Source organism: Haemorhous mexicanus, chromosome 30 (assembly GCF_027477595.1).
Source record: "Haemorhous mexicanus isolate bHaeMex1 chromosome 30, bHaeMex1.pri, whole genome shotgun sequence".
Taxonomy (NCBI): Eukaryota; Metazoa; Chordata; class Aves; order Passeriformes; family Fringillidae; genus Haemorhous; species Haemorhous mexicanus.
In genome coordinates this window covers 3732270-3757995 of record NC_082370.1, presented here as the reverse complement: position 1 = coordinate 3757995, position 25726 = coordinate 3732270, and the positions used below count along the sequence as shown (strand labels likewise).

Here is a 25726-nt window from a genome sequence, read left to right as displayed (position 1 = left end):
TGTCAACAATGAAGCACAATAAAGATAAAAAAATCAAAAGCCCCCTCCATAGTGTACAGCCTGTGTCTTAAATGTACATGCACCCGAGTTTCTTGGTTTCTGCTGCATCAATTGCCAAGGTCCTTTTGGTTCAACATAAGCTTTAATGCCCATGTCTGAAGGTTGAAATATTAATGCTCAACCACTTAAAAAACAACATCCTCCCCCCCAAAAAATAAAACCCAACTGAAAAACCAACCCTCGAGAGGAAAAAAAGAAAATATAGAGCTATCTTTTGTTGGTTTAAAAAGAACAAAAATAGTCAACGGATCTTTGTAATAAACACTCAATAAGGGAACATGGCTGACCCTCCCCAGAGCCTTGCCCTCCCCACCCCGTTTATTTTTACCTGTGGTTCTCCTTCCCTGGAACCGTGCAATGTAGAAAAATCAAATATACAAACAAAACTCTTAATCCATCCCTTTATGTAGCTAGAGTGAAATCTATTTGTTGTCGCCGTCGCCGTCGTTCTTTTTAATAAGAACTCGACAATCTTTCTCTCTCTCTCTCTTTAATATTTACACCGAGGAATTTGTTGGAAAGTTTAAAGCAAAGGGAAATCCTGAAGTTCTCCGCGCCGCGTTCCGCGCCGCGCCGAGGCCGCCGCCGTCCCCGGCCCTCGGGAGTGTTTCCCGCCGGAACGGCGGCGTTGGAACGCCTTGCCTGGTCTCCTGCAGGACCAAAGGTCCCTCCCAGAGCTGTCCCCAGAGGTGGTGGCCGACGCTAGTTGGGTATTCTCTCGATGTAGATGGCGGGGGCGGCGGAGCGCGCGATGGTGGCGATGAAGCTGTGGTCGCGGCCCAGGTCCAGGGCGGAGGTCTCTGCTGGCTCCCTGGACACCGTCTCGTAGCCCTTGTTGACGTGGAGGGGCTTGTGGGCCTGGCAGTAGCCGATCACGGGCTGGTCGTAGCTGTAGTAGGGCAAGGTCTTCATGTGGTGAGGGACCTGCGGGAGAAAGGGGAGCAGAGAACAGCGGCTGAGCCTCGCGTTCATGCGGCGTCACCAGAAATCCCAAGGCGGCCTCAATCCCCCCGGGGTCAGCCCACAGGAGAGAGCCCTGAGGGCTCCCAGCTCCCTGCAGCACCTTCAGGTCCCTCTGGGCAGCACTGCCAGGCTGGGAGAGCTGGGGAGGGGGAAGAGCTCCAGGGGGATCTTAGAGCCCCTTCCAGTGCCTCAAGGGGCTGATGACAGGGAGGGAGAGGGACTTTTAATATGGACAGTGGTGTTGCAATGCCAGAGGGATTTTGGGATGGAATTCCTTCCTGGGAGGGTGGGGAGGGGCTGGGATGGAATTGCCAGAGGAGCTGTGGCTGCCCCTGGATCCCTGGAAGTGTCCAGGGCCAGGTTGGAGCCCCCTGGGACAGTGGGAGGTGTCCCTGCCATGGCAGGGGTGGGATGGGATGATTTTAAGATCCCTCCCAATCCAAACCATTCCAGGATTCCATGATCTGTGTCCCCACTCCCGGCTGGATCCTGCCTGGCAGTGCTGGAGCCAGGGCAGAGGGAGCTGCTCTCCCTCCCTCTCTCCCTTGCCCCAGTTTGTGGGCAGATGCTCAAACTGCTCAGCTCTGGCTCTTTTGGGTGACCCAGCTCTGAAAAACAAACCGAGGGGTTTGCAAACCCAGCAGCTTCCAAAAACCATCCCCTTTTCCCAGTGCCTGGAAAGGTGCTGAGTGCTTCCAGACCAACCTGGGGATGTCAAAGGCAGAGGCAGCTGGCAGCAGGGGTGGTGCCAGCACAGCTGGAACATCTGTTTATTGCTTCCAGGACAAAGCTGCTCCCCCAAGGTCACGGCTCCCCGCCTTCTTTATCGTCCAACCTCCCCAAGATAATCACTGTCAGAGCAGCTCCACTGCTGCTCACCAGAGCTGAGCACATCCACACCTTGTACAAATGGATTTCCAAACCCTGCCAGATCCATCCTGAATCCCAGCTCTTCCTTATGTAAATCCTCTGAAACTGCCAGCCCCCCACCTGCTTTATTTCTTCTTTTTTTTCCCCCCCTTCCATAAATATTCTACGCTTGCAAATGTTAATCCTACGACTAAATATGATTTATGGCACAACATCAGATACAAATCTTTGCAGATAATTTTATCATCTGCAAGAGATGAGCTGATCAAGTCGAAAGAAATATGCTCTGAGGGAGAAAAACATGTGGCAGGAGAGAGAGAGGCGAGAGTTGATTCTAACGCTGCCAGCAAACCTGAGCTCATTATAGCTGGAGATATCCTACACATAATCCAATCTTGGAACAAATGCCTTTTGATTTTCCAGGCTGAACTTTTAAGTGCAGACCAGCAGGGCTAATTTCTCCCAAATTTTCATTGCTCGGTGCACTTCATCCCAAAAATAAAAAGCATGGAAAAAGCAGAGGCATTAAAGCTAATTGGGAAACTTTGCAGGGTCAGAGCTCCTCTTGATGTGGATCCCCTGCAGAACGCTGGAGACATCCCAAAATCCTTCCAAGAGCTGGAACTCAGCTGCAAATATGATTTGCCATGGCAGCTGAGCGGCAGGGACGCAGAGGACAAGCTGCTGGGTGGAATTGGATGGGACAACTGTGCTCACTCGTGGCTTCACAAGAACATGGATCTCCCCTGGATAGAGCAGTGTCTGTGCCAGTCCCTGTCAGGGCTGAGCTGGGCTCAGGTTTAAGGCAGCGTTTTATGATTCCATCAAAGCCAAGGACTGTTTGTGTTCCGGAGAGCTGAGGGATGGAGGTCCTGGCAGGGCAGCAATAACACACAGCCCATTAAGCACCTGAGGCCAGGCTGCAAGCTCCAAACTCGGAGTCAGAGTGCTGCAGAAACACGTTGGAATATTGACTTTTCACAAATATTAACATGGATTTTATGTGCGTGGCGTTAAAGTAACTTTGTAATAGAGATACAGTTTTTATTTCTGCTGTTAATTAAGCTTAGGCATGGGAGGGGAATGGCTGATATCAGTGTGCTGTGTTAAAATTCCTGCTGGGATGGGATAGCACCCAATGCACACAGGGTGAGGACACCTGCACAGATCTGCCAACCATCAGCACCTGTGATGGTGCTCTCAGGGGTCCCAGGATGAGGGAAGAGATGAAAATCTTGGCTCCATGTTCAGAAGGCTGATTTATTATTTTATGATATAGATTATATTAAAACTAAAAGAACAGAAGGAAGGATTACATCAGGAGGCTGGCTAAGAATAGAAAAGGAATGAATGACAAAGGTTTGTCTGTGACCAGACAGTCTGGACAGCTGGGCTGGGATTGGCCATGAATGAGAAACAACCACAGAGACCAATCCCAGATCCACCTGCTGCATCCCACAGCAGCAGAGAATCTTTGTTTGCAGTTTGTTCCTGAGGCCTCTCAGCTCCTCAGGAGGGAAAAAATCCCAAGGAAAGGATTTTCCATAAAACGTTGGTAACAGTCACCCACCCTCTGAAGGCAGCGTGCACCAGGGCCCAAAAACTGGAGGTGATGGTAAAAAATGGACTAAAACCACAACCAACCCACATGCCCTAAAAAGGCAGACCCAAGGAGGAGCTGGGCTGAACGATTCCTGAGGGGGAAGGATCCAGAGGATTCCACGAGGGACCAGGATTCCCACAACATCCCTAAAAAGTGATAAACATGGGGTTTTCCAGCCCTTTTCCAGTGCCTTTCTAGAATTTCTTGCTAATTTTCACTTCCAAGGTCAGCGCACACACAAAGCACTGCAGTAAATGTGGCTGGGTGGAGGGAGGGAGGATATTCATTATCAGTAATATCAGATATTCATTATCAGTAAAAATAAAACAGAAGAGATGCAGTGGGTTAATTTGCAGGTTAAATCAAATCAGGATGTTGCAGGTTAATTTGTAGAGCATTTTGAGGATGATGAGGCCCAGCAAGGGGCTCTCAGGCCTGGCCCTCGTGCTGCTCCTCCTCTCTTTTGGGGCCTGGATTTCACTAAAGCAAAGTAAAGAAATAATTGTGTCAAGTGAATGTGAGAAGCTTTGTCCTCCAGTGAAGACTGAAGGCAGAGATGCCACCCCTGACAGCCCTTGGGAAGCCTCTGGAACCAAGAAAAGAGCCACAAGGGCAATTCAGACCTTCCTGGCCAAAGGGAAAATGTCCCCCAAGGAGTCCTGTCCTTCCCTGGAGCTCTGCATTTGCTGGGAGACACAAGGGCTCCGGTTTCATTCACTCTGAGGTGACTCTAGGTGACACCTGAGCCCCCAGAAAGCTTCTCCAGGACACAGCCTTGGCTGTGGGGACAACTGGATGTGTGCCAGCACTCATCCAGGAAAATGATGGAAAACACTGGGGATGCTGTTCACTCTACACAAAGCTGTTACTATTCTATTTTTACAGATCCAGAGATCAACAAAACACATTCAATATCATCTAAGTTGCAGAGAATTAATTTTAGAAGTGTTTTTGTTCTAGGTTCTGAGGTAATTTTATTTTTTTTCCCACTCCTGCTATGGAACTAATACCTGAGACACTCAGATATAACCTTGCACAAGTCGTTTTATGAGCTGTAAAATGAGAAGCTTCAGTCCTGCCCCTGCTCGTCCTTGGAGTCTGGAGCTCTTTGAGGTGAGGACTGTTTGTGCAGAGACTGCAACAACCCAGCTGTGACCTGAGCTGGGCCTTTTCAGCTGCTTCAGCCTCCAAGAGACAAAAAAACAAAAGCCAGAACAAATTCCAGTCAAATAAATTTCAAAAAATCCAGACAAATAAATACAGCCCTGGGATCCTGGGGGTGGGGTCTCCATCCCTGGGGGGATTTAACGTGGAATCCTGGAATGGGTTGGGTTGAAAGGGACCTTAAATCCCACCTAGTGCCACCCCTGCCATGGCAGGGACACCTCCCCCTGTCCCAGGTGGCTCCAGCCTGGCCTTGGGCACTGCCAGGGATGGGCACAGCTCTCTGAGCTGTTGTGTTCCTGCCAGCATTTTCTGAAAAATCTTCTCTTTCATTTTTCTCTCTTCATTTCCATTTTCATTTCTAAAACCAGCACTGCCCAATGCTTACCTGAAGCCCTAAAGGTTTTTGCAGCAGGAAAACAGAAATCAGCAGGAGGAGGAGCTCCAGAATCAGACACACAATGAACGTTTTGGGTTTGACTCTCTGCCACGCTCCATCCTTCCCTGGGAGGGTGGGGAGGGGCTGGGATGGAATTCCCAGAGCAGCTGGGGCTGCCTCTGGATCCCTGGAAATGTCCAAGGCCAGGCTTGGAGAAGCTTGGGACAGTGGGAGGTGTGGGACCATGGTGGGGCTGGATGGGCTTTGGGGTTCCTCCAACCCCAAACCATTCCAGGGTTCCATGGGCAGGTTTAGATGGGATTTTGGGAAGGAATATTGGGAGAGGGGCTGGGATGGAATTCCCAGAGCAGCTGTGGCTACCCCTGGATCCCTGGCAGTGCCCAAGGCCAGGCTTGGAGAACCTTGGGACAGTGGGAGGTGTCCCTGCCATGGCAGGGGTGGCCCTGGGTGGGCTTTGAGGTCCCTTCCCACCCAAACCATTCCATGGTGATTTCATTATTCTATCCAAAAGTGCAAACAGTTAATTAAGCAAAGCTTGGAGCTGCTCCCCTGTGAGAGGTGGAAGTTTCCAGTGAGTTCTGGGCTCTGGAAACGGATTAGTTTCCCAGCATTGACTTCTCAAGCCCACACCCCACAGATCTCCACTCCAAATGAAATAAATGTTGCATCCAAGCAGCCACACACTTCAAACAGAGCTCCTGGTAGGAGCACAATTACACAAATCCCCAGCTACAGGAGGAAGACAAAAGATTTACTTTAAGGAATGCAAATCCTCCTTGTCAAAGTCCAAGTGCCACTGGAGAGGTTCCCAGCTCAGCAGCTTCCCTGCAGCACAAGTGCTCCCCTCAAAAACAGCTGGGGCAGCTGGAGCTACCCAAAATTCAGGGAGATTCTGGCCTGCATTGAAAAGGTGTTACCCAAAATTCAGGGAAATTCTGGCCTGCATGAAAAGGTGTTACTCAAAATTCAGGGAGATTCTGGCCTGCATTGAAAAGGTGTTACTCAAAATTCAGGGAAATTCTGGCCTGCATGAAAAGGTGTTACCCAAAATTCAGGGAGATTCTGGCCTGCATGAAAAGGTGTTACTCAAAATTCAGGGAGATTCTGGCCTGCATGAAAAGGTGTTACCCAAAATTCAGGTTCATTCTGTTCTGGATTAAAAAGGTGTTATCTGAAATTTAGGGAGAATCTGGCCTGGAGTTAAATGGTGTTACCCAAAATTCAAAATGGTGTTACCCAAAATTCAGGGAGATTGTGTTCTGCATTGAAAAGGTGTTACCCAAAATTCATGTTGATTCTGGCCTGCATGAAAAGGTGTCACCTGAAATTTAAGGAGAATCTGGCCTGGTGTCACCCAAAATTCAAAATGCTGTTACCCAAAATTCAGGTGCATTCTGTTCTGCATTGAAAAGGTGTTACCCAAAATTCAGGTTGATTTGGGCCTACATGAAAAGGTGTTACTCAAAATTCAGGGAAATTCTGGCCTGCATGAAAAGGTGTTACTCAAAATTCAGAGAGATTCTGGACTGCATGAAAAGGTGTCACCTGAAATTTAAGGAAAATCTGGCCTGGTGTTACCCAAAATTCAAAATGCTGTTACCCAAAATTCAGGTTGATTCTGGCCTGCATGACAAAGGAGTTTTCCAACACGCCCTGCCCACTTGTCCTCTGACAGCCACCACTGATGTTCAGCTCAGCCCTCAGGCACCCAAACTTGCAGATGCAGGTACCCACACTGCAATCTGGATTCTGTGGCACAGCACTGAATTCTGTCAGCTTTACTCAGGTTGAAAATGCCTGGGAGTTGATTAGCTGTGATTATCACACATGAAAGTTCTATTAAAAATAGTCAAGAGTTTAGAATCCAGCCTGGACTTTTGTTTTTTGTAGGTGCAGACGTCAAAACTTAGATTTTTTTGCCAAATATCAATAAAAATCCTTTTTCTGGAACTTGGCAAAGGCAGCAGTAGGGATGTAACATCTCCATATTCCCACTGGGATCAGGGAGCTTTCAAGGATTTGGGCTGGGGTCTGAGTCATGCTGAGTGACCTCATTTCCAGAGTGCTTTTCTCTCTCTCACCTCTCCTGTGTTAAACACTCACACATTCTTAATTCCTTGCTCTGCCTCCCAACAGGACACCTCAGACAAGCTGGAATCCAGCCCAACATGATCTCTAGGATGTGACACCTCCCTACCAAGTCATTCCAGGAGGGAAACACCCAGTTCTGTGCCCAGCTGCAGCTCCTGCTCGGGGTATTTCCCTCTGTGCTCACTGCAGCAGCCTCGTTGCAGGGGATCAGCCAGGCACGACCTCTCTGCCAGATGAAATCACCCATCCCAGGTTGAAGCAATTCCCTGGTGTTTGTTAAATCAAACTTTGGCCGCCCAGGTTTTGGGAACAGGTCTGTACTGTGGTGGAAATACGATGAGTTTGTTCTTTGTGCTCATTTTGGAAGACGGATCCCTCAGCATCCATCATCCTGCAGAGCAGGAAAAGCCTTTGTGGAGCCTCAGGAATGGCCATGGCTGTCTGGGGGACTCAGTGCCAGAATTCCCAACAGGAGACAGGGATGGAATCTCTGGAAGGGCTGGCAGGCCCAGCAGTCTCTGGGGAGAAGTTTGGATGGAGTGGAGTTTGTTTTATCCCTGAAAGGAGATGGTGCAAAGGCTCACGCTGCCACAGGAGCCTCAGACAAATGACTGTTCCAGAAACAGCCTAAACCCCGGGTCCTGGCAGGGAAAATGATGCATTTCTGAGTCCCAGGCTGTCTCAGCTGCCTCAGTCTGGACACCTGGGCTCTATCCAGGCACTGTTCAGACACTGCAGCTCAAAGCCTTCGATTCTGGTGCCTCTGTTTTCCAAGAGGAGGAACACCCTGGTTTGGAATCTCAACACTGGCTCCGTCCCTCCTGCTGGAGGCTGCCAGGGGACAACCAGCCCTGCCCGACAGGGGACACATTTCCCTTTTTAAACAACAAAAACTCAGCAGGAATATTCCCTGGTAGCTGGGCATCATCTGGTTTGACATTTGCTGGTAATCTCTAATCCAGGTAAACTGGTGGAAGTGCTTGCCCAGTTAATGATTCCATGAATTAATTACACACAGCTTTAGGAGCTGTGGAAACTCTGAGTTACAAAATGTGGAAGTGATGTTTCTTATTAGAACTAATATTTAGTCTCAGAGCACCGTGACTCCATTGGTGAATTAGGGGGACATATTTCCCTTTTTAAACAGCAAAAACTCAGCAGGAATATTCCCTGGTAGCTGGGCATCATCTGGTTTGACATTTGCTGGTAATCTCTAATCCAGGTAAACTGGTGGAAGTGCTTGCCCAGTTAATGATTCCATGAATTAATTACACGCAGCTTTAGGAGCTGTGGAAACTCGGAGTTACAAAACGTGGCAGCGATGTTTTCTCATTAGCACTAATATTTAGTCTCAGAGCACCGTGACTTCATTGGTGAATTAGCATCAGAGCTGTTGATAAATCAAATTCAGAGCTCATTTCCAAGCCGATCATAATTTGGAGTAAAAATAAGCAAGATGTTCTGTGGTAGCGCGGTGATTAGCGGAGCGCGCGGCTTCACCTCAGAGACAGATTGATTGGGCACATTAGGCAGACAGAGCTGGGATAAACAATTCCAGCGCATTTCACGCCGCTGAAAAATCACAGGCAACAGCCCTGGAACATCCCTTTGGAGGCAGAGCAGAAAAATATCCCTGTTCAGGAAAATGCCCCATCAAACATTCCCGTCAAACGCACTCCGAAGGACGAGCGCGGGCGCTGAGCTCAGCGCTGAAATATGAGCAGGTCTGCGTGCTCTGCTTCCACTTGGAACGGGCACAGAAAGTGCCTGGCTGCTGTTTGGAGCAGGCCTTTTGTTCTGCAGCCCGTGTTTCCTCAGGTGATTCTCATTGATTCAAACAAAAGAACCAAAAATCTCGTTTATTAAAACATTGAGGCGCTTGAGCGTCAGCGGGCTTGGCTCTGAGGAGGGTTTGTGGGCTCTGCTGTCCCTGTGACACCTGAGCAGCTCAGGAAATCTGCCAGCTGCAGTTTTGCAGTTGTACTTGAAGATCTTCAAGCTCCTCAGCCAGCCCAGGATTTCTGAGAGCTGCAGACCCCACTGGGGTTGGTGCCTCCGTTGGGCCAGAATCTCCCTGGATTTTGGGTCACACCAAAGTGTGGAGCAGGAGCTTTGGGTAGCAGGGCTTGGAGGTGCAATTCCCACAGTCAGCCTCCTGCAATTTCAGTAAATTACTTCACACACTGCAGACAGAATCCTCCTCTCTCTTCTTTCCTCCCAAATCACATCCATGCTCCTTGCAGCTGCCCCCAGGGTCGAGGGAGGAGGTGGCAGCCTCAGGGATTGAGCCACTGCCCCAAAATCAGGAGTTCCAGAAAAAGCCACCAACTATCTGTTGGTTTTCTCCAGGAAATCCAGGACAACCTGCTGAACGTCCCCCAAGGGCTGGCATTCCACGGGGATGTGGCAGATTTGGAGATTATTCATCATTAATCTTGCTAATTCTTGTATTTCTGTGGGAATGGGATCCCAAAATTGGCATGGACTGACAGAAGAGAGGTCTTGGGATGGAAAATGTAGAGAAACAACAGACAGGAGACATGGGACAAGGATGCTCCAGCCCCCAGTTCCTTCTCCAGGCCCTATTAAAGGTCCATTTGTAGCTCATAAAAAGCCAACTGATAATTCATAACTACAGGAATTAAACAAATATCATTGTGTTAGATGTGATTAGAGGCACATTCACCTCAGAAATTGCACATCTTGGTAATAAGCAATTTAGGAATCTATGGGATTCTATAATACTTCACAGCATTGCTCAGTTTCATACAAACTGCATTAAAATGCAGCTATTAATTTCTAATTTGAGATGAAAGCATCCACCAACTTCTGAACCATCTGCAGGCCAGCCTGGGTGCAGCAAAGAGAGAACTTTTGTGGTTTATTGGGTCACCCTTGCTGAGTGCATCCCAGGTTTTAAAGCCCTGTAACATCACACTGACAGTTCCACTGACACTGTGAACTGAATTTGAAGCTTTCCTCGCCTTGCCTGCAGATAAATTCCTAATCCTTCTCTCCAATCACACAAATGCCTTCCCCTTTAAAGCAGAACCTCTCCACGGACTCTTTAACTGAGTGTGTTTTTCTAGAGATCAGGAGAAAAATCATCCACACCCCACTGCTCCCTCCATGGGCAGATTTGATCTTTCAATCAGGAAATGAAAAGGTTTCCCTAAAGGAAACTCCCAGAAAGAAGAAAAAGCCTTCTAAGCCTTGTTATTGTTCCTTGGGCAAAATATTTCTTTTAAATGGCTTGATCTGTTTTTTATGACGTGTCTGGCTCCTGAAGAAAAGCCCCACTGATAAAAAACTCAGTGTGAGATGCACAGGCACCTTTGATTTTCTGCCTTGGAGGGCTGATCAAATAAACAAACTATCTGGATATTCTAATTAGAAAGCCATTAATAATTGCTGGGAGTGCTCTTGGGATTGTTTCCTCTGGAAGTCGATGGGGATGGAAGCCTGGGGGTGAAACCAACAACGAGTGCCTCAAACATGGCACAGTGCCTTGGAGTCCATCCTTATCCACAGGTTAAGGAATCCCACTGGGAGCCTCTCCATATCTTTGGGTGCCCAGGTGCACAGATTTCCCAAAATTTTGGTCAGCTCAGCTTTTATTTATTCACTTCAAGCTCATTTTTCCTCAGGAATTTGTGCTCCCCACTCATGGCAAAGCTGCAGACCAAAGCGAGTTTGTGCTCAACCTCTCCAAAGGTGCCTCAAGCCCAAGGCACCACAAAGAGAAGCAGAAAAATTGTCAAGGATCCCATAAAAACTCCCCCAGAGCCTCCAGCACTCCCAGCTTGCTGAATTCCTGCCTTTTCAGCCCCAAAATTCCATGGAGCTGGACCTTCCATGGCCTGGAGTATCCTCACATCTGGGGCAACGGGGCACATTCTTCAAAAACAAAAAGAATTATGGCAATCAAGGGAAAGGTGCAGCTGCTCTTCCATGTGGTGATCCAAAAGATGGCAAGTGCTCCCTCCGTTAGTCCCAACAAATAAATCCAGGATTTAACAGGAACATCTGATCCTGCTGCTGCCAGGGTGACAGATGAGGGGAATAAGTCTCTGTCTCATATTCAAGCCCTGATTTTCATTAGATCTGCCCAAAACTGACGGGCTGCAGAGAAGCTCTCCAGGAACTGATGGCTTCTCCAAAGGTTTTTAAATTCTGTTTCAAGTTGTGCATTGTTCCTGTGCATCAGGAGAACAAAACTGTGCTTCCTAAAGAGGGGGGAACACGGCTCACACTGTACAATATTTTCTCCTAAAGATATGAGAGAGTATAAACAAAACACTGGGGATCAAACCACACCAGTGTGAGAAGAAAGGGATAAAAAAATGGGAAATTTTCCTGCATTGTTACCTATTTAACCTAGACCCTGAAGGTTTTGGCTGCAAGCAGGGGAATCTCAACCCATTGGGATTAAAAAATCGCTGAGAACCACATTTGTAATTGGCACGTTTGTAACTGGCACCAATTCCATTTAATATGGCAATATTAAAATTGGAAATAATGGAATATTGTGGAAATAATCTCCAGCCCTGCACCCCCAGCAGAGTCTAAGAGGACAAAGTCCTGCTCTGCCATCATTTGAAATTCAGTGTTCAATCCTGGCCTAGGAGAGCAGAGAATTTGGGGATTTTTAGTCCACTCAAGGGGTTGTTCTTTACAGAAAATGTCAAGGGGAGGGATGAGTGGAGGAGAAATGAGAGAGATGGAGGAGAAATTATATTTTATATATTTATTATATAAAATTATATAAAATTATATGTTTGCTAAATATTTATTATATATAACGACATATAAAATATATAATATATATGTATATATACATATACACATACATAAAGATATATATGTGTATATGTATATATACACATATATACATATAAAAATATACAAAAAATATATTCACACACATATATATTTATGTATTTATATATCAATATATTTATATAAACATATAGTTATACTTATGATAAGTCTTTATTTATATCTATACTAATTTTATATTTATATTTATATGTAGATTATATTTACATCTATATTTATATTTATATCTAGATTATATTTACACTTATATTTATATTTATACTTATATTTATATTTATAGGTACACTACTTTTATATTTATATTTATATTTATATTTATATTTATATTTATATTTATACTTATATTTATATTTATATTTATATTTATATTTATATTTATATTATATTATATTTATATGTATAGGTATAGGTATAGGTATATAAATATAAATATATAGAGATATAGATATAGATATAGATATAGATATAGATAGATATAAATATAGATATAGCTATAAATAGATATAGATAATAGATATAGATATAGATATAGATATAGATATAAATGACATAGAAAATATAAATATAAATATAAAGATAAAGATAAAGATAAAGATAAAGATAAAGATAAAGATAAAGATAAATATAAATATAAATATAAATATAAATATAAATATAAATATAAATATAAATGTATGTATGTATGTGCCTGGCTCACTTTCTTGTTTCCCCCCTGCCCAGCCCGCCCAGCCATCCGGTGTCCCAGCTGGAATGAACCACTAGGAGATTCCCAAACCGGAGTTCAGAGATCCCCAAGCTGGCAGCAGACCCTGGCGTCCAGCACCGAGCGTGCCCGGGGTCGGGAGGGCCCTGGGGCAGCCGCCAGGAGCCGGCTGTGCCCGCTGCACAGCGGGATGTGCGGATCCCTCTGGGAACCGCTCCGGAAAAGCCGAGCTCAGTCCCAGCAGGGGAGGGGAGCGCTCTGGGTGCAGCCAGGAGAGGGCTGCAGAGCGCCCGGGTCTGTGCAGGACTCGGGAGAGCGAACACGCTGCTGCTCGGGGGGAAAGGACTTCATCTCCTGGCTCCAGCCTCTGGAGACTTCCAAGGGTGAACGAGGATTGGAGGGGGATCTGTGGGTGGGCTCTCAGGGGTCCCAGGAGCTGGGAAGAGGAGAATCGGGGCTCTGTGTTTCAGAAGAATTCATTATTTATTGATATATATTATTTACATATACATAACATATATATATATATTTTTTTTTAAAAAAATATATTTATATATTTCATAACATATATATATATTTTATATATATCTATATATATATTTATATATTTATATATAAATATAAAATATATATTTCTATATTTTATATAGAAATATATATTTATTTATATATCTATATATTTATATAAAATATATTTATATATTTATATATAAATATTTATTTATTTATATATTTATATATTTATATAAAATATATATTTATATATTTATATATAAGTATATAATATATTTATATTTATATATTTATAAATATCAATATATGTTTCTAAATATAAAACATATTTATATAAAATATATTTATATATTTTATATAAAATATATTATATTTTTATATATAATATTCATTTATTTATTTATGTGTTATTGAGATATATTTTTATATATTATACCCATACTGACTTATTATTTTATTATATATATTTATATATCATTTCTATCTATTTATATGTTATTGATATATATTTATATATATTATGCCTATACTGACTTATTATTTTATTATATATATATTTATATATTATTTCTATATATTTACATGTGTTTGAGATATTTTAATATATATTATACCCATACTGACTTATTATTTTATGATACATATTTATATATTATTTATATCTATTTATTTGTTATTAATATATATTTATATATTATACCCATACTGACTTATCATTTTATGATATATTTATATATTATTTATATCTATTTATTTATTATTGATATATATTTATATATATTATGCCCATACTGACTTATTATTTTATGATACATATTTATGTATTATTTCTATATATTTATATGTTATTAATATATATTTTTATATATTATACCCATACTGATTTATTATTTTATGATACATATTACATTAAAAGAAAATGATATATTAGAACTACCCTAAAAGAATGGAAGAAAGGATTTCATCAGAAGGCTGGCAAGGAAAGGAAAGGAAAGGAATGATAATAAAATCTTGTGACTGACCAGAGTCTGAGACAGCCAGACTGTGATTGGCCATTAATTAAACACAACCACATGGACCAATCAGAGATGCCCCTGTTGCATTCCACAGCAGCAGAGAATTATTGTTTACATTTCATTCCTGAGGCCTCTCAGCTCCTCAGGAGAAAAGATCCTAAGGAAAGGATTTTTCATAAAGTGTGTCCGTGACAGGGTGACAGTGCCACCTCTCCAGTGACACTGGACAAACCAACAGTCCATCAAATCTCTCCTCCTCCATGAAAGAATGCAGAACAATGAGTTATTTACAGAAGGTGTGTTGGCAAAAGCAAAGGGAACTTTAAAAATTAGACCTGGATTGGGAGAAGATTCACTCAAACCCGTTCACAGGAAAAAGAAAATCCCATTAAACTCAGGGATGAGGCTGCTCCAGGTCTTGTCCAGCCTGGCCTTGGGCACTGCCAGGGGTCCAGGGGCAGCCCCAGCTGCTCTGGGAATTCCATCCCAGCCCCTCTCCCAATATTCCTTCCCAAAATCCCATCCAAACCTGCCCATGGAATCCTGGAATGGTTTGGGATGGAGGAGACCCCAAAGCCCATCCAGCCCCACCATGGTCCCACACCTCCCACTGTCCCAGGGGGCTCCAGCCTGGCCTTGGGCACTGCCAGGGATCCAGGGGCAGCCACAGCTGCTCTGGGAATTCCATCCCAGCCCCTCCCCTCCCTCACAGGCAGGAATTTCTTTCCCTTTCCTGGCTCTCCACCCACTGCAGCCACCTGGAACCAGCACCCAGCGCCGGCTTCACCGGCGAGATCCAGGTGCTATCCCTGCCTGCAGGAGGGCAGAGCACTGGGAGGAGGATTCTGAAGATAAATAAACCTCTCATCATCCAAAATCTGCTGTTTGCTGTGCCCAGAGGCCTCGACAAGAGCTGGAGCTGCTCCTGGTACCCGACGCTTGCGAGCCCTTGCCCTGCAGAGCTTGTACTCCAGACAGGAGTGACAGATGAAGGGTGGGAGAAAGGAAAATAGCAAACAAGAAAAAGATCTCGCACAGATTGAGGGACAGATTTTTCCACGAGCTAACCACATGAATACAGAGCTTTTATCCCCAAATGACTCCCCTTGTCATGTGGCCGCGTGTGTGCGTGCTGGGGAGGGAAGGCAGATCTGTGGGGAGCAGGAGTTGGTGGTGAGCACACGGTGTCCACACCTCCACACTGCCAGGGCTGACACCCCACAGGCTCCCAGCACCCCTCACAGCAGCACAAGGGGCCTGGGTGCTCCCCCAGCGTGAGAGAGATGTTACAATCCAAATAAATCTTTCCTGTATTTAATATTTGTGAGTTTCCCCCACCCATCAGTTTCCTGCTGGATTTTTGGCTGAGGCTGATGTTAATGGAATCCTTGGATGTCAGGCTCTGGCATGGCCCCTGTGCAGTCACTCAAGGACCACAGTGACAACAGACCTTCTGAGGGTCACCAGAAGGGGCTTTAGGGCTCTCAGGATCTCAAATTCTTGCCCCAGTGTTGCAAATCAAGGGCCATCAAATCCATTAGAAAAACTCCTCCAATTCAGAAAAATGAAATCATTAAATTGTTTCTGCAGCCAAAAAAATTTAATTAATCTCCATCAAATTAAACTGGTTTTATCCTTCATCAAATCAACAGGACTTCAAGGTGTCCAAGGCCAGGCTGGATGGGGCTTGGAGCACCCTGGGATAGTGGGAGTATCCCTGCCATGGTGGAACTGGACAATCTTTAAGGCCCTTTCTACCCAAACTATTCCATGAGGCTCCTCCCACTCATATAAACAAAAAAGGGAATGGAGCTGGGGAAGGGTTTGGAGCCCCAGGAGGGGCTGGGGGAGATGGGAAGGGGCTCAGCCTGGAGCAAAGGAGGCTCAGGGGGGTCCTTGTGGCTCTGCACAGCTCCTGCCAGGAGGGGACAGCTGGGGGGGTCGGGCTGTGCTCCAGGGACAGGGACAGGAGCAGAGGGAATGTCCCCTGGTTGGGCCAGGGCAGGCTCAGGGTGGATATTGGGGAAATTTCCATGACAAGAGTGGTAAAGCATTGGAAAGGGCTGTCCAGGGTGTGTTGCCATCCCTGGAAGTGTTCCAACACCGTGTGGCTGTGGCACTGGGGGCTCTGGTTTAGTGGGGACCATGGTGGTGGTGCTGTGTTGACAGCTGGATTTGGTCTTAGAGGCCTTTTCCAACCTGAACAATTCCATGGCTCTATTTAAGCATCCATTAATTTCCTGTAACTCACAGGATCACCAGGCTGGAAGAGATCTTCAAGATCGAGTCCAACCCAGCTCCAACACCTCAACCCAACCATGGCACCCAAGGGGAAAAAGGGGGGGAGAAATAGAAAAAGGCTTTTTTTGGCATGGAAATGAATCCCATTTTTGGCACTGAATTCCCAGAATTCCCAGAATTCCCAGAATTCCCAGAATGTCTGGGCTGGAAGAGACCTTCAAGATCGAGTCCAACCCAGCCCCAACACCCCAACTCAACTTGGCCCCCAGTGCCACACCCAGGCTTTGTTAAACACCCCCAGGGATGGTGACTCCACCACCTCCCCGGGCAGAACATTACAGAACTTTATCCCCCTTTCTGTAAGAACCTTCTCCTAATATCCAACCTATATTTTTTCCTTATATCCTGATTAGGTCTTTCCCAATATCCCACCTATAGGACAGGATCTCACCAACTTCCTAATATCCAACCTATATCTTTTTTTCCTAATATCCAATCTATATTTTTTTCCTAATATCCAATCTATATCCTTTTTCCTAATATCCAACATATATATTTTTTCCTAATATCCAACCTATATCTTTTTTTCCTAATATCCAACCTATATCTTTTTTTCCTAATATCCAACCTATTTTTTTTCCCCTAATATCCAACCTGTATTTTTTTCCTAATATCCAACCTATATTTTATTCCTAATATCCAACCTATACCTTTTTTTCCCTAATATCCAACCTTTATTTTTTTTCCTAATATCCAATCTATATCTTTTTTCCTAATATCCAACCTATATATTTTTTTCCTAATATCCAACCTATATTTTTTTCCTAATATCCAACCTATATTTTTTTTCCTAATATCCAACCTATATATTTTTTCCTAATATCCAACCTTTATTTTTTTCCTAATATCCAACCTATATTTTTTCCTAATATCCAACCTTTATTTTTTTCCTAATATCCAATCTATATCTTTTTTCCTAATATCCAACCTATATTTTATTCCTAATATCCAGCCTAAATTTCCCCTGGCACAGCTGGAGGCTGTGTGCTCTGGTTCTGTCAGTTCCTGGAGAAGAGCCCAGCCCCACCTGAGCACAGCCACCTTTCAGGAGCTGCAGAGAGTGATCAGGCCACCCCTGAATCTCCTTTCCTCCAGGCTGAGCAACCCCAGGATGATGCAACTGAGTGCAGATTTGGTAATTTCGTGCCTAAAACTCTTCTAGCTGTGCTGTCCATCCCAGAACGCAGCAGCAGGAGGCTTTGGGAGGCTTTGGGAAGCTTTGGGAGGCTTTTGGGAGGGTTTGGAGCACAGCTGCAGGAGCTGAGCTCTTATCTTCAAAGGCGGATCTGACCCCACCGAGCTCAGCTCATTCCCACCAACTGTTTGCCTCCCACCAAAGCTGCTTCCTGTTAATTTGTGTTCTTTTGATGTTGGCAGATCCCAAAGCTCCCAGCTGTCCCCCAGCTCCTTCACCTGGGTGTCCCTCTGTCCTTCCCACGTCTGGACCCCAGATTAACAATCTCCATCTTCAACACTTCCTTTTCCAACCAGGACACTCCCACCAGCATCTTTTACAAATAAATCCACAACTTGGGAAGGAGGTTTCTGCTCTTTTATCCTGAATTCTTCCAGCCAGGGCTTGGTCCAAACTCAAGGAAATAAAAAATGAGCAAAGAAACTGCAGCCCAAGCCCCCTGAACAACCCTGAAAGAGCTTTTGGGTTTGAGACACCGATGGAGATTGGCAGGGAAATGCAAGTGGAACAGAATTAACGTGGAGCCTTTCCAAAGGCTGAGATCCTTGGATGCTTTTCCAAGTGCCACATCCAGCCCCAGCAGAGCACAGGGAGCAGAAATGGGTGTCTGGCAGTGCCTGGGAATGAGAACAACGTTTTTGAGCAACCTTTTTCCTGCTGGTGCCATGGGAAGCAGGGGTGGATCCATCAATCCTTCTCCCAGGGTGGATCCATCAATCCTTCTCCCAGGGGTGGATCCACCAGTCCTTCTCCCAGGGGTGGATCCATCAATCCTCCCAGGGGTGGATCCACCAATCCTTCTCCCAGGGGTGGATCCACCAATCCTTCTCCCAGGGGTGGATCCATCAATCCTCCCAGGGGTGGATCCACCAATCCTTCTCCCAGGGGTGGATCTCAGTTCAGGGAATCCAGTTGGATCCATCAATCCTCCCAGGGATGGATCTCAGCTCTTGGGATCCAGGGATGGATCCATCAATCCTTCTCCCAGGGTGGATCCATCAATCCTTCTCCCAGGGATGGATCTCAGCTCAAGGAATCCATCAATCCTTCTCCAAAGGGTGGATTTCAGGTCGTGGGATCCAGGGGGGGATCTCAGCTCATGGAATCCAGGGATGGATCCACCAGTCCTTCTCCCAGGGTGGATCCATCAATCCTTCTCCCAGGGGTGGATCCATCAATCCTTCTCCCAGGGATGGATCTCAGCTCAAGGAATCCAGGAACGGATCCATCAATCCTTCTCCTGGAGATGGATCTCAGCTCTTGGGATCCAGGGATGGATCCATCAATCCTTCTCCCAGGGGTGGATCCATCAATCCTTCTCCCAGGGGTGGATCCATCAATCCTTCTCCTGGAGATGGATCTCAGCTCATGGAATCCAGGAGTGGATCCATCAATCCTTCTCCCAGGGGTGGATCCATCAATCCTTCTCCCAGGAGTGGATTTCAGGTCATGGGATCCAGGGATGGATTCATCAATTCCCTCCCAGTGTGGATCCATCAATCCTTCTCCCAGGAGTGGATCCATCAATCCTTCTCCCAGGAGTGGATCCATCAATCCTTCTCCCAGGAGTGGATCCATCAATCCTTCTCCCAGGGGTGGATCCATCATTCCTTCTCCCAGGGATGGATCTCAGCTCATGGGATCCAGGGGTGGATCCATCCGTCCTTCTCCTGGAGATGGATCTCAGCTTGTGGAATCCAGGATTTCCCTGAGATTTCTGCGCCTCCTCCACAGCCTGAACCACTCCAGGGAAAACCCAGTCCTCTATTCCCAACCCAGCAATGGGGAGGGGGAGGGAATTGCTCAAGCTGGACCTTCCTGCAGCCCACGTGGAGTGAGATTTAACCTGGATTCCTGAGCCAGGCAAGGAAAGCTTCCCAAGGAAAACTTTGGCTGGAAAATACTCGGTGTCAATGAGGCAAAACACGACTAATTTGGTGCTCCTGAAGTTTTATTGTGCAATTCCAAAGGAATTTCTCCTCTTCTGCAGCTCAAGCTGGTGAGTAAACAGCTCCTCATAGCTGCCTTTAGTTCATTTACTGTATGGATGGGAAATGTGTTTTTCAGGAAATAAACCCAAACCAGTCACTTAATTCAACCTTTGGAAAAGTTACTGCCACCATTAGGAGCTCACAGGCTCTTCCAGGGAAATATGACCAGGACAGAAAAATGGGCAGTGCATTTTTGGAGTATCAGAATTGTTCTTTTTCTCAGAACTCCCCTGAAATTGAAAGGAGCAGGGTGAAATTCGGGGGGTATTACTTGAAAATTCAGAGCACATTTTTGAATCTGTGCTCCAAACCATGAAAGAGTTCAGTGATTCCTGTCTGGGGGCAGCACGAGGAGCTGCTCTGAGGATCAGGCACCACAGGAATGACCAGAACACGTTCCAGATGGCAGGGCCACATCACACAGCCCAAACCCCAAGATGAGAAGCCACAGCATCCTTTAATCCGTGAGATGTTGTTCCCTAGGGAATGACAGCACAGCTGGAGCTCCTGTCTCCAGCTCAGGGTGGTCTCACCCAGGGGGCTTCCTACACCTCAAACCCCTGTTTGTTCAAGCCAGGACTCTGGGCAGTGCCCAGCACCCTCTGGGGAAGCTCCTCCTTTTGGGATTTGTGGAATGTGAGCATGGAACATCTTTTCTGCTCCCCCCCAAGGCTTCCTGCAGCCCAGCATTCACTCCATGGGCACATCCTCCCACCCAACAATGGCTTTTCACTGAACAATCTCCCAACAACAACCACTTTGAGGATAATTAAGTAATTAATTATATTTTCTAATCTATTAAGCCTTGATTGCTTATCAAAGCATTCAGCTGGATCATTTTCCTCTTGTCATTTCCAATTAATTTTTTCTTTCTTTTTTTTTTTTTTTTTTTAGTTAAGCAAAGGGGAAAGTCTCTCAAACTTCCCAGGGAATCAGGAGCTTCACTGGAGCAGAAAGAGGAATTGCTGATTTTTCCCCCCACTTTTGGCTTACTAAGGAGGGATGTGCTTGCTAATAAAAATAAAAAACACCGAGACTTTCTCAAATGCCTGAAGCTCACAGAGCTCTGTCCAAGTCCCTGGGATTGACCCTGCTTCTCTGGGAATCCAGGCCACATTTGGGTCTGGATTGCTAAAAATCACAGAAACCCAGACTGCTTTGGGATGGGGACATTAAAGATCCACTGGAAACAACAACCAAACAAAAAACTTTCTCAAGAAAAACCATCAACTCCAACTTGGAGGGGAAATTCATCTCTCTGTCAATACAGCACGGGCAGGTTTGCTCATCCTTCTCCTGGGGCACTGAAAGTCATTCATCCCAAACCAGATCCAGGGATTGCTTCAGCCATTCCCAGCTGCTGAAACAACGTTCCAGACAGGCACTAAACTGACTCTGGGCAGTAAATAAATTCCCTGCCTTATTGACTGAGGTGAATACAAAGAGAAGAAGCACTAAATCCTGCCCGGGGCGTGCCAGCTCTAATCTTAACTTGTCACGCCAGCAAAAATTACATCCAAGGCAATTCTGCCCCCAAAACATCCTTGATAACCATGGTGGGGGAGATTTGGTTGTTTGTTTGGAATTGTTGGGGTTGTTTGAGATCTGGGGGGAGCTGCAGCTCTGTGGGAGGAGGTTGGGGAGAAGAAATGGCCTCAAGGTGTGCCAGGGAGGCTCAGGTTGGCTTTTCTCTCCTCCTCACTTCTCCCACTCTTGTTCCAGCACAGCATCAGGAGGCACAATTTGAATTTTTTCCCTTCCTTTCATTAAAAAGAATTAATTAAAAAAGAAATCAAGACCTAAAAATATTTAGATATAAAGAGAGAGCAGCACTTTAAAGGGACTGGACCTGCTCCTGGCTGGCCTTTGGGGCTTTATTGGGATTTATGTCATGGAATGGCAGAGTTTTTCAATCACATCAGCTAAGAGCTGGAGATAAGATAGAGCCAGAAAAGGAATTACATGGGATATAACCTGTATAATTTGGCTTTCTGGCTGGGGAGAAAAAAAATAAAAGAATCCAAGGCAGTCACTGAAAGCCTGAGTGATTTTAAGATTTCAGCTTTAAAACAATTTATTTACTGAGGGACAAAATTGGGATAAGGATTCAAAAAGTGGCTTCAAAACTTGAGTCTGGTTGTCAGAACTGCCTTAAACTCTCTGAAATTTAAAATGTGAGTGCCCACAAGCACGAAGCAGCCGGGGTTGTTTGGGGGTTTTGGGGTTTTTGGGGTTGGTTTTTAGGGGGGAGACGACCCCACAGCTGGGAGGGAAAGGAGCTCCAAGCCACCCAGTGCCACCCCTGCCATGGACAGGGACATTTTCCACTGTCCCAGGTGGCTCCAGCCTGGCTTTGGGCACTGCCAGGGGTCCAGGGGCAGCCACGTGAGTTGGAATGTTACAGTTTAGGCTTCAAGTTGGTTTTTTTTTTTCATTCAGTTTTCTTGCAGTGGAAAATTCGTAGACCTTTTTTCTACTTGCCACACTGAGCTGTCTTGTTTGCCTGTGGTAAAAAAAGGGGGGAAAAAGGGACCAAAGGGGGAAAAAAAGGGGAAAAAGGGGAAAAAAGGGGGAAGAAGGGGGGAAAAAAAGGAAAAAAGGGGGAAGAAGGGGGGAAAAAGGGGGGAAAAGGGGAAAAAGGGGGAAAAAGGGGGAAAAGGGGGAAAAAGGGGAAAAAAGGAGAAAAAAGAAAAAAAAGGGAAAAACGGGGAAAGAAGGGGGAAAAAGGGGGAAAGGGGGAAAAAAGGGGGGAAAAGGGAGAAAAACGGGGTAAAGGGGGGAAAAGGGGGAAAAAGGGAAAAAGGGGGGAAAAGGGAAAAAGGGGGAAAAAGAGGGCGGAAGGAAAAAAAGGGAAAAAAGGGGAAAAAGGGGGAAAAAAGGGGAAAAAAGGAGAAAAAAGGGAAAAAAAGGGGAAGAAGGGGGGGAAAAGGGGAAAAAAGGGAGAAAAGGGAAAAAGTGGGGGAAAGCTGCTGTTGGGAAATGTCTGGAGCTGCCAAGGGAGATGCTCCAGAGGGGTCAGAGAGCCCGGGCAGCCCCAGGCAGCCCCGGCTCCAGGGATGCAACCCCAGCAGCAGCAGCTGGAATTGGGAGCAGGTTTGGCACCACCTGCAAACACCACCTGCCCGTCCCTGGGCCACATCCAGCCCTGCTGCTCCTGCTCCTGCTGGCAAGGAGGAGCCCAGATCCCGCTGGGAGCAGCCAGACCTCCCCTGGCTCCCCAGGGGGATGCTGGGCTGGTTGTCAGGCATGAAATTTTAGGTTGCTGCCTCCCAGAATGGAGTGGATTCAGCTGCAGGACTTTCTCCCCCACTTTTTGTAATTAACTCGTTGTTTCACATTCTTTTCTGGAGGAGGAGAGATTTGATGGGCTGTTGGTTTGTCCAGTGTCTTCGGAGAGGTGGCACTGTCACCCTCCAACCCACTGTCACTTTTGGAAATCTATCAATGCTGGAATCAGGAAATAAACTTCCCTTTTTGCCTTGAGAACAGCAGCGTGCCTGTGTCGTGTTGTTTCATGTCCTACAGTGACACCCCTGCCCCTCACGACCTGGCTCCTGTCCCCCTCTCAGTTCCTCTAATTAAACAAACGGCCCAGCTCCGCGCAGGCTGCTGAGCGTGCCTGCCGTCCCCAAACCCAATTTCACACCCTGACAGCCTAATTAATCTTCTTCTTTTGTTTTCCCTGGCATCCGGGGCTCTGCCGGGCCGTGGAATGTGGGGGAATCTTGCTGAGAGCACATCTGGCAGGGCTGCAGCACGGAGGAAGGGATGCAGCAGGCTCTGGGGTGGTTATGTCTGTGTTTATGGGGCTCTGCTTTCTCAGACACACGGAGGGTGGGACAATCCATCCTGTAATGTCCCGAATTTCTGGAAACACCTGTGATCCCAGACACCAGAGCATCAGAATGCAGCAGGGAAGGCACCTTTTAGCCCAGGGAGACATCATCACTCCCACACACAGCTTTCAGGTAAAGAAAGATTGTGTGGCTCGGCCAAGGTCACCCAAAAGCGGTGACAAAGCTGGGAGCTCAGCCAGCGCCTCGCCCTCGGCTTAACTCCTGCAACACTTGGTTTTCCAAAGCCTGCATTCCCTCCTCTCCTCCAGGGCTGGAATTGCACTGCCTGGCCCCTCCTTGGCTCTCCTAGTCTGGTGTGGGACTGGAAATCCAGATTCTGGCAAGCTCCAGCTGGAACCACCCGCACATGGAGACACCTGGAGACAGCAAAGTTCCACTGCCCTGAGCGGAACCAAAACCAAGGTTTTTGTTGGATCTCTATTCCCTTTGGCTGGATCTCTCATCCCCATTGTCACCATCATCATCCTCACTGTCCCCATCATCATCCCTGTTGTCCCCTTCATCACCACCACCCTCATCCACCCTCATCATTGTAACCATCATTGTCACCATCATTGTCACCATCATCATCCCCATTGTTCCCATTGTCCCTCATCCTCACCCATCAATGTCACCATCATCATCCCCATCATCATCTCCATTTTCCCCATCATCACCACCAACCTCCTCCACAACCATCATTGTCACCATCAATGTCCCCATCATGGCCACCAGCCTCATCCTCACCCATCACTGTCACCATCAATGTCCCCATCATTGTCACCATCATCATCCTCATTGTCCCCATCACTGCCACCACCCTCATGCTCACCGATCATTGTCACCATCAGTATCCCCATCATTGTCACCATCATCATCCTCATTGTCCCCATCATCACCACCAACCTCCTCCACACCCATCATTGTCACCATCAATGTCCCCATCATTGTCACCATCATCATCCTCATTGTCCCCATCACTGCCACCACCCTCATGCTCACCCATCGTTGTCACCATCAGTATCCCCATCATTGTCACCATCATCATCCTCATTGTCCCCATCACTGCCACCACCCTCATGCTCACCCATCATTGTCACCATCAGTGTCCCCATCATCATCCCCACTGTCCCCATCATTGCCACCAACCTTCTTCACACCCATCATTGTCACCATCAATGTCCCCATCATTGTCACCATCATCATCCTCATTGTCCCCATCATCACCACCAACCTTCTTCACACCCATCATTGTCACCATCAATGTCCCCATCATTGTCACCATCATCATCCTCATTGTCCCCATCACTGCCACCACCCTCACGCTCACCCATCATTGTCACCATCAGTATCCCCATCATTGTCACCATCATCATCCTCATTGTCCCCATCATGGCCACCACCCTCATGCTCACCGATCATTGTCACCATCAGTATCCCCATCATTGTCACCATCAGCGTCCCCATCCTTGTCACCTTCAATGTCCCCATGATCATCCCCATTGGGTGCCCAGCACCTGTGCCAGCCTGTGCACCCTCTGTCCTCGTGAAAAGGAGGATAAAAAGATTAAAAGGCTTAAAAAGATTAAAAGGTTTGGGGATGAAACCTCCCCAGATCCATCTGCAGTCCTTCATTCCTGTGGGAAACAACGTCCCCACCCGAGCACCTCCTGGCTGCTCCCAGAGCTGGGCTTGGGTTCTGTTCCTCATATTTCAGAGTCTGGCACTGTGAAATGGCAAGCTTGCCACAATTTTCTCTGAGTTAAAGGTTCTGAGACCTTTCACCCGAGATATGAACACGAAGCAGAGCCTCAAGAGCTCCACAAAAATTCCGGGCTCACAAGAAATGTGTTCCCTGGTGGGGGTTGGAGGCTGGGTTTGACCGTCTGGGCTTGTCAGGGCTGAGCTGAAATTACTTCACCACGAAATAAGGAAAGGTCACAGGATTTCAATCAGGATGCTGGGCCAGTGTAAATCTCCTGTCTCCGTGGAAAGCTCCTGGTGCTGGGTAGGCTCAGGCCTGCTAAAGTCAGGCTCAATTTATAGCTTCAATATCAATCAATAAAATTTGGTGTCCGGCTTTTAAATGAGAGCTAAATTTGTCTCTGCTCCAAGGGAATGCAGCTGCATCAGTGCAGCTTCTTACATTGACACCAACAGAGCTGGAGCTGCACCTGAGAC

The 25726-nt window shown here is 46.4% G+C and overlaps 1 protein-coding gene across 1 annotated transcript in view; it reads right to left on the bottom strand.

The window, feature by feature from the left end:
- Positions 1 to 535: 535 nt before the first annotated feature.
- The window catches only part of LRRTM4 (leucine rich repeat transmembrane neuronal 4), a 126165-nt gene continuing 100974 nt past the window's right edge, over positions 536 to 25726 (bottom strand). The window contains exon 3 of the mRNA XM_059870663.1: positions 536 to 984. Within this exon, the coding sequence (XP_059726646.1) occupies positions 763 to 984 (222 nt within the window). The 3' untranslated portion in view covers positions 536 to 762. The remainder of the gene's footprint in view (positions 985 to 25726) is intronic.